Below are 13,555 nucleotides of genomic sequence, written 5' to 3'. Positions count from 1 at the left end.
TTGACAGTGTCAGAATGTGGGTGAATTTCAAGGAAGCTGCTCAAGCCAAGAAAGAAATTGTTCAGCCCAGTTACATTGTCACCAGCCATATCCATGTGCTGCCCTCTGTCCAGTGTGCAGAGAAGCAGTAATAAAACTGCATTCATCTACTTAAAAACTAAGCAGTGTCATATTTTCAAGAAGAGAACAAATACAGTAGAAAAAACACCTTCCAGACTTTTCCCACATTGTATTTATGGCTTTGCCTACATCTTTGGACCTTATACAGATTGTTAAAAATAGATAGATTGCAGAATAGGACTAACCTGCACTGCTTACTAACCTATTTCTTTCTATTTGCCCCAAACCTTTTATTCAACCTATATCTAGAATGGGTCTTTATTGTGTGAATGAAAATGATCAGGCTAGCCTAATATTGATGAACATGAAAATCCCAGAAAATTCCTGAGATGATAAAATAATTTCTAGTTTCTTACATGTGTTAGGGCTATTGTCAACCTGCTTGCAAGCTGACGTTTTAAGACATAAGCAGCAAGATAAGGCAATCTTATTTTGTATTATAACAGACCATATATGCCCCAGAGGTTTACTTTCTCCAGGGATGCTGCTAGGGCTGGAGATTTTGTATTCCTCTCCTTCACCATCAACTAGCCGTAACCCAGCAAACATTTTATTAGACATATACAGTATATCAGACGTTACCTTCACTACCAGATTCCAAGTTTTTCTTGTCCTTTTCAAAACTTGCCACTCCAAGACGTTTGGTCTGTGATGCAGAATTATAAGGATATTTGCTTTCATAATAAGAAGGCGCTGAAAGTTTATCAGGTGGATTATAGTAACTTCCAAAGAAACTACATTTAGAAGGTGATTCTAAACACTGCAAAAGTAAAAGAAAAAAAAAGTTAGCCTATTTTATGAAAGGTAACATGAGGTAATATATCATGTACAAAAGAGTTGCTTTTAATCCTGCTTTCAGTTTAGTAAATGAAGTTGGCATGGTGTGTAACTTGGCCATGGTTTTATAAAGTGTTAGCAAATAAACTTGCCACACTGGAGTTTATAGTTCAGACACACTCACTAAACCCTGATTGCATGTACATGGCAATATTCCAAAATAAAAAATAAATTAAAAAAAAGGCCTGAGGGGTTCAAATTAAAATGATCACATTGGTCTAAATAGACAGTCCCCTTTGCTATTAAGAATTGGGTCCTAGGCCAAATAAAGCATAACCAAAGTTCTATACACCCTAGCACTGCAACCGCCGAGATATTCATTAACACTGTCTGGACAACTGTGGAATGCTGATCAACAAGTATGGAGTACTTTTTTTAATGCTAAGCTGCACAATATCAGTTTTAATTAAGAATCGATTAATTTCAATTAAATTCCTAATCAAAACAATGCATACAAGGCTGGAGGATCATCAGCCTAGGTAAAAAAAGTTAATCACAGTCTAGAACACTGCTATTGTGTGGACTGTACGAATTTTGAAAGCACAGGAGTACCATATACAACCCACAGATTTCTTTAATTTGTGAATCTGTAAGAGTCCCAAATACATCCAGACAACTTATGTATTGAACTCAAAACTGCTAAACGTGATCTTTTGCAGGAATTTTTATTTTGTTTGTTAAAAACTAAACAAAAGCAACTGACTAATAAAAACTAATTGCAAGCATTAGTTTATCATGCCTTTCCAACACCAAATGAATGGTGGTAATAGCAGAGGAGATGATCATCTATTTTAAGAAAAAAAAAAAGGAAATCACCCTGCTTATTTTTCAGTTGTGAAAGGATCAAGTTATATAAAAACAACATAATAAATAGCTTCTTTATGAGTGGTTAATTTATTCTCATTAGTGATTAATATAGTTGGTTATTTGCTTTCACATTCAGCCTATGTTTATATTCATATTTTGTTTTCATACTGCTCTGTTATGAAAACTGCACTTTTGGTTATTTTAATAACTATTCTCTAATATGCTTATATGAACAGGTTGTTCATAAGATTTGGAATGGTATGTTTTTTTTTAAATTAAATATTAAATTAAGAATCAAGTTTAAATTTCCGTGATGCTAATTTTTATACTTATGTTTGTCCAAGTCCATTATTTTGGACTATTTCTAACACTTTTCTCAGCAATGTCAAAGTATATACTATTACAGTATGCTAATATTTGTATGTCAATATGACATGTTTTTGTTATGCACATAAATTGTGGCCTTTCATTTGGCCCAAGAAGCCATAATGTTTGTCCAAATATAGGAAAATACTGGGTACTTTGTTGTTTGATTTTATACTGTAGCTTTTTTTTTGTACTGTAGAACACATTTTAATTTTGACACTTTAAAATCCGTGTGGTATACGCCTGAGGTCCTCATGGTGTCTGCCAGTGGTCACTTCACTGCATACGCTGTGATTTAGATTAGGAATACTTTATCCCAGAGGGAAATTTGTTTACATCAAAGATGTACAAAACATTGGACATTGTCACACCGATACAAGAAAATATGTTAACAGACCATATATGACAATTATTGTTATAATCAATACATATACTAACAAGGTGTCTACAAAAAATAATAATTGATTTTAACAGCATCCACTGACAACTCAGAATTCAACAGAATACCTCCAACTACTAGAGTTCAAAATGCTTAAAGCTCTGGGGCCAAAATAGCATTACGCAGCCAATGTTGTATGCCGATTAAAGCTGTTCTGCAGATTCCGTTTGCCTTCTATATCATCTTGCAAATGTTCGTTGTTACTGGTCCCTTTAAACATTACAGCGGACTAACGCAACAACTGTGCATTTACGCGAGCGGCACAGCATATGTTTATCTCCAAAATACTTAAGTGTATATATGGTAAAGATAGATCACTATACAATATGTAATCCACACAGACTCATAAAAGACATCCTAATCCACTCCACCCAGGTAACAAAGGTATCTCTGGGGATTACATTTCAGGCTTTTGACCTCCTCTTAATACATTCGATATGATTCAAAAACAGAAAAACAAGAATACTCGGGGCAAACAGCAGGCTCGAACAACACATTTATGTTTTTCACATTACTGCGATCTAAGTCATCTATATCAATCAATCTCAAGAAACCAGGTCTCCGACAATGACATTCGACTATGAAACGTTGATAAGATCCAGCCCTAAAGGACTGGCCTAAACCTAATACAGAAAAATACTGAAAATTGCACACGAACATTGTCGTCGTAAAGACATTGCTATCAATAAACTATCATTAAAAATCCTACCACGTTGTTGATTTTTTTATCACTGATTACCTGCAGCTCAGCACTCGCCATTAACCGCCTCTTATCACAACACACAGCTGTTTGCCTCGCCCTTTCTTTAGACTCTTACACCGTCTCCAAGGACTTGTTTTCAGAGTGGCAGTTTAAATTTCCCTCGCTGTGTCCCGCGCTTCCGGTGACTCCACCTTCTACGTCTGACGTTGATTTCATCACGTAATAACGCACACATGCACGCAGGAGCGGCTATGTTAGTGAACGCGCACGGGTTTACAGGCCACTGAGGGTATTTGTTGTCGACTAACTACTTCTCTTGCTTAAAAGCAATTTTGAAAATCTAAACGTAAGGTCGTAGTCAATGGATGGATGGATAATTAAGTAAAAGTATGCATACACTGGGGATCTTGAACTTCGGCTTACAATAAACGCAGACTTCATTCAACAACAACATTCGTATATATAGCTCAGAGGGTTTTGTTCCCTGTGGTTATTTAACTTCTTCAGTCTGTATCACACCCCCACCATACTGCCTTCATGTCATTAACCTGACTGTTAAAACAATAAATGCATCCCTTGACACTCTCTCTGTGCCAGTTACTTTGAAAATCACTACTATAGCTCCAACATTAAAAAGTATGGATTTGATGTTGACAATCAGAACAATTTTTGGCCTATCTCTCACAAAATCTGTCTTAAGGTTCTTGAGCATGTTGTGCCCTCCCAACTCACCAGTTACTTAACTTGTAATAAACTAATGAAACACTTTCAATCTGGTTTCAGAGCACAGCACACTGTGAACTTGCTTCGGCTAACTAATGATTTGCTTATGGCAGCAGACTCTGTGCAAATCACCCAAGTTAATTCTGGCTTAATGCAGCATTTGACTGACTACATCAACTTCTGTATGGACATTGTAGTTCCAGTGACAACCATACGCTGCTATGCTAACAACAAGCCATGGATTACAAGTGACATCAAGGGCCTTTTGAACCAGAAGAAAAGGGCTTTTAAAGGCGGTAATCAGGATGAGTTTAAGCGTGTGCAGAAGGAACTCCAAGTCCAGCTCAGGGCGGCGAAGGAGCAGTACCGGAGAAAGCTGGAGCAGAAGTTGCAGAATAACAGCATGAAGGAAGTGTGGGATGGGATGAAGATCATCACTGGCTGCAGCTCGAAGCAGGGTGCCACCATTGAGAGACGTGGAGAGAGCAAACCAGATAAACAACTTCTTCAACAGGTTTGACCACCCTTACCCACTCTCACCTTGGAGTACTGCACCCTTCACCCATTCTTCTGCTTATACCAGCATAGGAGAGAGTTTCTCCCAACCCACAATTACAGCAGCCCAGGTAAGCAGAGAGCTGAGGAGACTTTGTGCCAGTAAAGCAGCGGGTCCAGATGGAGTATTGCCACAACTGCTGAAGGCCTGTGCGTTGGAGCTGGGTGGTCCTCTACAGCGCATCTTTAACCTAAGCCTGGAACAGGGGAGAGTCCCGCGGCTTTGGAAAACATTTTGCATCACCCCAGTCCCAAAGGTATCATGTCCTAGTGAGCTGAACAACTTTCGGCCTGTCGCTCTGACGTCACATGTGATGAAGACCATGGAGAGGCTGCTGCTTCACCACCTGAGGCTACAGGTCTGCCACGCCCTCGACCCTCTGCAGTTCACATACCAGGAGAAGGTGGAAGCGGAGGATACCATCATCTATATGCTACACCAATCCCTCTCCCACTTGGACAGAGGCAGTGGTGCTGTAAGGATTATGTTTCTGGACTTCTCTAGCACCTTCAACACCATCCAACCTCTGCTCTCTAGGGACAAGCTGACAGGGATGGGAGTATATTCATACCTGGTAGCATGGATCATGGACTATCTTAAAGACAGACCTCAGTATGTGCATCTCGGGAACTGCAGGTCTGACATTGTGGTTAGCAACACAGGAGCGCCGCAGGGGACTGTACTTTCTCCGGTCCTGTTCAGCCTATATACATCAGACTTCCAATACAACTTGGAGTCCTGCCATGTGCAAAAGTTTGCAGACGACACTGCTATCGTGGGCTGAATCAGGAGTGGGCAGGAGGAGGAGTTTAGGAAACTAATCAAGGACTTTGTTAAACCACCTACAACTGAACACCAGCAAAACCATGGAGCTGGTGGTGGATTTTAGGAGGCCCAGGCCCCTCATGGACCCCACGATCATCAGAGGTGACTGTGTGCAGAGGGTGCAGACCTATAAATACCTGGGAGTGCAGCTGGATGATAAATTGGACTGGACTGCCAATACTGATGCTCTGTGTAAGAAAGGACAGAGCCGACTATACTTCCTTAGAAGGCTGGTGTATTTCAACATCTGCAATAAGATGCAGCAGATGTTTTATCAGACAGTTGTGGCAAGTACCCTCTTCTATGCGGTAGTGTGCTGGGGAGGCAGCATAAAGAAGACGGATGTCTCACGCCTGGACAAGCTGGTGAGGAAGGCAGGCTCTATTGTAGGCATGGAGCTGGACAGTTTGACATCCGTGGCAGAGCAACGGGCGCTGAGCAGGCTCCTGTCATTCATAGAGAATCCACTGCATCCACTGAACTGGATCATCTCCAGACAGAGGAGCAGCTTCAGCGACAGACTGCTGTCACTGTCCTCCACTGAAAGACTGAGGAGATCGTTCCTCCCCGACACTATGCGACTCTTCAGTTCCACCGAAGTTAATATTATACAAAATTATTGTCTGTCTGTTATACCTTCATTGTTATCATTCTTTAATTTAATATTGTTCTTTATCAGTATTCTGCTGCTGGAGTATGTGAATTTCCCCTTGGGAGTAATAAAGTATCTATCTATCTATCTATCTATCTATCTATCTATCTATCTATCTATCTATCTATCTATCTATCTATCTATCTATCTATCTATCTATCTATCTATCTACTGTCCAGAATGGAGAACATTCTGGGTATCTCTGGCACTGCCCTTCAATGGTTTTAGTCCTTTCTGACTAATAGGCAAGAGATTGTTAGTCTTGGCAACACCAAGTCCTGCTTAGCGCCCAGTTATACATGTGCTCTTCAAGGCCCTGTCTCCAGTCCTCTAATGCTCTGTATCTATATACTTTCCCTTGGCCATATTATCCATAGTTTTAGACTGGGCTATCACCTTTATGCAGATTATTATCAGGTCTATTTCAGTATTAAAAGTGAAACTTTATCAGAGTTTGCTCAGCTCACATAACTATTAAAATTAAACTGCAACAAAACTGAAGTCATGCTAATTGGCACTCAAGCTCAGCTCAAGGAGATTATCTCCTTTTCAGTTGCTCTTTGTAATTTTACAATCAGACTGTCTTCTACTGCAAGGAATCTTTGTGTCATTTCTGATTCACCCCTCTCTTATTATACTCACATAAACCACATTAAGAAACTTTCTTACTTACACCTTTGTAACATATCTCATGTTCACTAGGTTCTCTCCTTTTCTGATGCTGAAAAACATGTCCATTCATTTACTACATCCTGCATTGACTACTGTATATTTCTGCTGGCAGATGCTCTTTATAATATTTTATCACTGCTCCAGTTGGCTAAAAACTCTGCTGCATGAGTCCTTACACATAACAATGAACTCATCATATCCATCCTGCTCTGCCTTCACTGGCTCCATATGTCTCACATGATTTAATATAAACTTCTAACCTGTAAAGCTTTAAATGACCTTGCACCAAACTACATCAGTAACATCCTTCGTTACTATGCTCCTGTCCACCCACTAAAATCCAATGATTCTGGCAATCTTGTTGTGCCTAAAAATAATCTGTGCTCTATACTGCCCAGACTTTGAAATGACTTCTCTAAATTGACGAGATCATCTGACTCAGTTCAGTTTTTCAAAAAAGAACTAAAAACTCATTTCTTCAGAAAGGAATTTACTTTACCTTAACATTCTCACCATTCTTTCAGTTTATTCTCTCTGTCCAGGTGCTCAGGATGATTTGTGTTTGTACCACACATGATGTTATTTGTTCAGATTTTCTTGTAGTATTTTGTATATTTTATATATTTATTCAGGTTTATTGTCTTTTGTTCTAAATAAAACATTTGTATTTCTTGTATTTATCTTTAGTTTTTTATGTGGATTTTCTTTGTTTACAATGCTGTATATTATGGCACAAGAAATGTGCTATATACTGTATATATAAAATTTTATTATTATTTTCCTGCAAAAGTGTTTTACAATTAGCACTAGAAAGATTAAAGTTACAAAACAGATAGCAATTAAAAATCCCTAATACAGATTGAAATTGATAGTTTGTAAGCTTCTAAATTGAACATCCAATTTCATAACATACTGCATACTATGGTCAGATGGCCAGAGAGGAAAAGAAAACGATGTAAGGGTTAAAATTAATTTAAACCTTTACATTAGATGCACCATGAATAAATGCTAAAAATGGCAAATTTAAAAAGTGTATTTTTATCAGTCTTTTGAAATATTCAGATATACTTGCCTGATGTATCTCAGTCAGTACATTATTTCAGATTTTAGATTAGATTGTAAATTTTTGAAGAGTTGCATAGTGTGGGGGAGGAGCAATCTCCTCAGTCTGTCAGTGGAGCAGGACAGTAACAAAAGTCTGTCACTGAAGCTACTCCTCTGCCTGGAGATGGCACTGTTCAGTGGATGCAGTGAATTCTCCATGATTGACAGGAGTTTTCTTAGTGCCCGTCGCTCTGCTATAGATGTTAAACTGTCCAGCTTTATTCCTACAATACAGCCTGCCTTCCTAACAAGTTTGTCCAGGCGTGAGATGTCCTTCTTCTTTATGCTGCCTCCCCAGCACACCACTGCTTAGAAGAGAGCACTCGCCACAACTGTCTGGTAGAACGTCTGCAGCATCTTATTGCAGATGTTGAAGGACGCCAACCTTCTAAGGAAGTATAGTCGGCTCTGACCTTTCTTACACAGAGCATCAGTATTGGCAGAACAGTCCAATTTGTCATCCAGCTGCACTCCCAGATATTTATAGGTCTGTACCCTCTGCACACAGTCTCCTCTGATGATCACAGGGTCCATGAGGGGCCTGGGCCTCCTAAAATCCACCACCAGTTCCTTGGTCTTGCTGCTGTTCAGGTGTAAGTGGTTTGAGTCGCACCATTTAACAAAGTCTTTGATTAGCTTCCTAAACTCCTCCTCCTGCCCACTCCTGATGCAGCCCAGAATAGCAGTGTCGTCAGTGAACTTTTGCACGTGGCAAGACTCCGAGTTGTACTGGAAGTCTGATGTACTGTATATAGGCTGAACAGGACCGGAGAAAGTACAGTCCCCAGCGGCGCTCCTGTGTTGCTAACCACAAAGTCAGACCTGCAGTTCCCGAGACGCACATACTGAGGTCTGTCTATAAAATAGTCCACGATCCATGCTATCAGGTATGAATCTACTCCCATCTCTGTCAGCTTGTCCCTAAGGAGCAGAGGTTGGATGGTGTTGAAGGTGCTAGAGAAGTCCAAAAACATAATTTAGGTGTATAAAAACAAAGGGCCACCTTACATTTTCAAGGGACTAGTTAATTAGAACTGAATTCTTGTTTGTTGAACACTGATCAGTAAAATGACTGTTATCAGAACTTATTTTATCAAAATATACTTATCAATGCATATATTTGTTTTCTGAAATAATAACAGTTTTATGAATCATAGGTTTTGGTCTTAGCCCTCAGCTTTCATGCTTTCATTAAATCCTAAATGTGTTAGTACATCAGGTAGTGTTGCTCACTGGCACAGAGTTCTGGATTTCCATCTCAGAGTTTTGTGTGTAGATTTGGCACATTTTCTTTGTTTGCATGGGTTTTTCTTCAGGTACTCTGCTGATTCTAAATCTGCCTTTCAATGCCGTGGTGCAGTTAGTTCTTGCCTTTCACCAGAAGTTGCTCCATAAGACTATAGATTGAAATACGTGGGTTTGAAAACATCATGTTATTTCATCCTGTGTGTTTTAATTATTCCAGATACTGTTGTAGCCTCAACTTTTTAACAGATTAGGATTCAATCCAAGCCCAGTTTTTGCATGCAGATTGTACATTTTCCTTATGTCAGCATGGGGGTTTCTCCACATAGTTTGGATTATATTTGATGATCTAATGAATTGTACATTTGGTTACTTAGTATGGGCATGTTAAGTGTATGGTACAATAGACTGGCATCCTGTTAGGTTTGTTTCTGCCCTTTTCCCTGATGCTGCCAGGTAAGCCTCCAGTTTATGTTGAAATGTGTAGGTTATTTTTTGGATTTTTTTTATTTTATTATATTCACCCTGGCTGTTTAATAAAAAAGGCATTTAATAATTCTGACTCTCAATAAGCAACTAACTTAAATGAAAACAAATCTAACTTAGATTGTATCTCGACCCGTTAGTGCTAAATTCATGCAAAAGTAAAACATCCACCAGTGTATATTTCTGATATTGTGAAAAATAGCACAACAGGTAGCCTTAATTTATGGACCTGTTCCATTAACAGCAAGAATTAGCTTAAAATTAAAAAAATATTTAGGATGAAAACTTTTGGCCATAGCAGTCCTGCAGAAAATGAGTCTCAGGTCCATGGAAGATATAAAAGAGTTAATCACTTTAACTTTATCACTTGAGGTTAGTACACTGTTGCTTCTGATATCAGAAAACGGTAATGAGTTGGATTTCATTATGGCTACAATGGAAACTCTGTTTGAATCTTTAATGATAGTAAATCCAAGGTAGGATATGTGAGACATAAGAATATAAGATTTTCATATAAAATAAATGGCACTGAGAAAAATGCCATCTTTAATTGAAAACACATAAGAGTAAAGGTAGATTAGTTCATGTATGCTTCTAGACAACAGAAAACAGTCCTTTAAGACAACTACAGCAAAGGATTATAACTCCAATGTACATGAAAAAATAAACAGTAGATCAGAGAGAATGATGCAGAGATTCTACAATCGATATAAGACTGGACAGTGTGGAATTCTTGTTACCATTTAAACAGCAGGGATTTCAATGCAAGAAAAATACCAAAATACAGAAAACGAAGTTAGCTTATCTGTTGTATTCGTTTATGAGCACACAATAGTTTGTTTCTTAGCAAACTGGCAAGCTCATTAGTATAAATGAGAGTACAACTGTAGTACAAGATGGAACAAATACTCAGCATAGACAGACAGCAGTATTTTGGAGGTGAGTTTGCATTAATGAGAGAAAATGGTGTGCATTGGAAATTGAGAAATAATTTGTATAAAGATTCATCTGTAGTACAGTAAAGAGAGGCAGAGTCTATTCTGCCTTAAGCAGGACAAACAGAGAAGATGATGGTTTTCAGTCTAAAATTGATTGTTATAAGTGACATAACCATTACAAACAGAAATAGGCAAAAAGCTTCAGAGACCAGTAGGATGGTAGGTGGATGGATGCTTGCTCTACATATATTTATTAATTGGGTATTTGTGTACGGGAAGTTTAAAGTGTATTGTCAAAACCGATTAATTCATTATTTTCAGGGAGTGACCTGGTATTTTATTTTGTAGTGCAGAAAATCCTTTTATGTAAGTAAGAACCCATAAACAAAAAGAAAATAGATCCAGGTATGACTGAAGAAGAAGTCCAAGGAAGCAGCTGAAAGACACCTTTAAGGAGTTTTCTAGAAAAATCTAGATTAATATCACTGCCTGGGAAACACTAGTCAGTAAATATTCTGAATAGAACTGCATTATTCATTGTTAATTTTGAGACTAACTGGCTTTCTAATGAGGCTGACATAAATAATGACGAAAAGAGGGTGAGGAGAGAACAGATTGGCAGAAACTGTCCCAAAGAGAACCTTCTATCCCACTGTTCCAGAATCTCTGTTTAATGACTACAGCATAGAGCTATTAAAGGTCAGACAATAAACTTCATTATCATGCTAATATCAATAGGCTGCAAATGTTAAGAGAAAATATTGCTTTTTGGTTCCAAATAAGCAAAGTTTAATAAATCCTGCAAATATGTGCTTCTTATATGTTAATAAATATTACTTTGCTTGTTACTATATGGGAGATATATGGCAGTCCCAATGTTAGTCAGTCAGTCATTGTCCAACCTTCTATATCCTAACACAGGGTCACGGGGGTCTGCTGGAGCCAATCCCAGCCAGTACAGGGGGTGCAAGGCAGGAGCAAACTCCAGGCAGGGTGCCACTCTGCCACAGGGAACACAGAAACACACCCACACACGGGACAATTTTGGATCAACAATGCACCTATCCTGCATGTCTTTGGACTGTGGGCGTACCCGGAGGAAACCCATGCAGACACAGGGAGAATATGCAAACTCCACACAGAGAGGACCCAAGAAATTAACCCAGGTCTCCTTACTGCGAGGCAGCAGCACTGCCACTGTGCCACCGTTAGTAAAGTTAATCAAAGTTAATATTGTATGGAGTTTTTAACTGCTAGCAAAAAAACTCCCGCCTTTAAATTTAGTAAATGGCCAGGCCAGTTAAAATGTAAAACATTTTGAATGATTAACCTTTTTGTTTTTGTACAAATTTCAAGATCAAGGTCAAGGTCAGTGTCTTTTTTTATTGCCACATATACTATGTACAGTGAAATTCTTACTTACATAATGCTCCTTGCAGACACAATAATCAACATAAAACATCAGTAAGAGAAAAAGCTCAGACTCTAGCTCTAATATTAATAATAATCATAGTAAATAACATTAAGCATACCATTACATGCACAAGAATCACAGAAAATGTGGCACTTAATTTGCTCAGTTTATTAATGATAGTTTATCACATATGACACCTGAGCAGCCTTATTACCAGCAGGCAGAAACTATTCTTAAATCTCACAGTTCTGGTGTTAATAGTTTTATGGTGTCTGTCTGGTGGAGGAAGGGAGAAAAATGCTCATACAGAGTGACTAGGGTCCATAACAACATTGGAAAATTATGTACACTTAATTAAATCTGAGAACATATTTAGCACACATTTATGCATTTAAGTATAATATGTCATTGTCATTGTTTCCAAGTATAGCAGGCTGTAGAGATTTGTACTTCTCTTAGCAGGAAAATGTGGTTTTGGGCTTGTCTACCAATTTATTTAATTTGCACATGATTTTTCTTGTTAGCAATTAGTGGGCAAACCAATATTTAAAAAAACATGCATCACAGAGTCTAGTTGAACGTACGAGTACTAGGAAGCTGCAAACTGAATAGTGGTATTTAGAGTTACATATTCTGAAGCTGGTCTGTAATTTATATTTTAGAATCCCAAACAAAAATAAAATTAATGGTAAAGGGACAACTTTCATTGAAAATAACAGTCAGATTTACTGTACATTTACTACTATGACCTCTAAAACAATAATAATAATAATAATAAATCAAATTTGTGTGGTACTTCTATGATTAAAACTGCTATTAAACTTTTTATAAAGTGTTTAACAAGAATGTATGCATGCTGTCACAGCAGTTTGGAAGACTTAGACTAAGATGTCTAATAATGGCTTTATTCATGTTTTCTGCATCATTTGTTATGTTTGATTGTTTCAGAGAAGAAAACATAAAGATTTATATGAATACAAAGTGTAATTTTCTTATTCTAGTAAAAATCCGTCCTCGAGGCAAATTGTATTAGTGTTGTATCAAGTTATAAAATGTTTGCTTTGAATGAAAAGCAAAATGCAGATATTGTAGTTGGTATCAGTCACAAATCAGTCTTATTTTTACAAAAACCTAATTTCTGTGCTCACCAAAAGTAATAAACAATATTTTTAAAGTAATAAAATGTAATTAATGAAACAACAATTATATAATAAATCTTAAATGTTCTTCTTCAGATGTCATCCTTTGTTTAATACATTCACTGGCAAAATCTTAAGCTAGTTATTAAGTAATATATGAAAGAATAGAATTTAATATTTATTATTAAAGCAGTACATTGATTGATCTTATCTTCTGAATGGATTTTTTGAGAAGTACTTTGTAATTTATACTTTCAGAATCCTTGCTTGACTGTACCCACAAAATTATGATTGTAAGAGAGACTGATACACTTTATTGGGTACACACACTTATTAATACTCAATAGTACATTAATACTTCGTCCAACAGATATCTACAGTATGTGGCTGAAACTCAATATATAGTATGTAGGTGTGGTCAAAATGTTTTGTTGTTGCCTGACCAAACATTGCAACGGGCAAAACTTGTGATCTAAGTAACTTTGTCTGTAGTATGGCTATTGTCAGATGTGGTGGTTTCAGCATTTCA

The 13,555-nt window shown here is 37.7% G+C and overlaps 1 protein-coding gene across 2 annotated transcripts in view; it reads right to left on the bottom strand.

Moving 5' to 3' along the window:
• The window catches only part of cep57l1 (centrosomal protein 57, like 1), a 33,967-nt gene extending 30,516 nt beyond the window's left edge, over window positions 1–3,451 (bottom strand). The window contains exons 1-2 of one of the 2 annotated variants that reach the window (XM_039747904.1): window positions 3,309–3,451; window positions 703–880 (exon numbers count right to left, since the gene is read on the bottom strand). In XM_039747904.1, coding sequence (XP_039603838.1) covers window positions 703–880; window positions 3,309–3,329 — 199 coding nt within the window. In that variant the 5' untranslated portion in view covers window positions 3,330–3,451. The remainder of the gene's footprint in view (window positions 1–702; window positions 881–3,308) is intronic. The other variant, XM_039747903.1, reaches the window with a different exon arrangement.
• Window positions 3,452–13,555: the final 10,104 nt, after the last annotated feature.

This window comes from Polypterus senegalus, chromosome 3, assembly GCF_016835505.1.
Source record: "Polypterus senegalus isolate Bchr_013 chromosome 3, ASM1683550v1, whole genome shotgun sequence".
Classification (NCBI taxonomy): domain Eukaryota; kingdom Metazoa; phylum Chordata; class Cladistia; order Polypteriformes; family Polypteridae; genus Polypterus; species Polypterus senegalus.
This window is presented reverse-complemented; position numbering and strand designations above follow the sequence as displayed.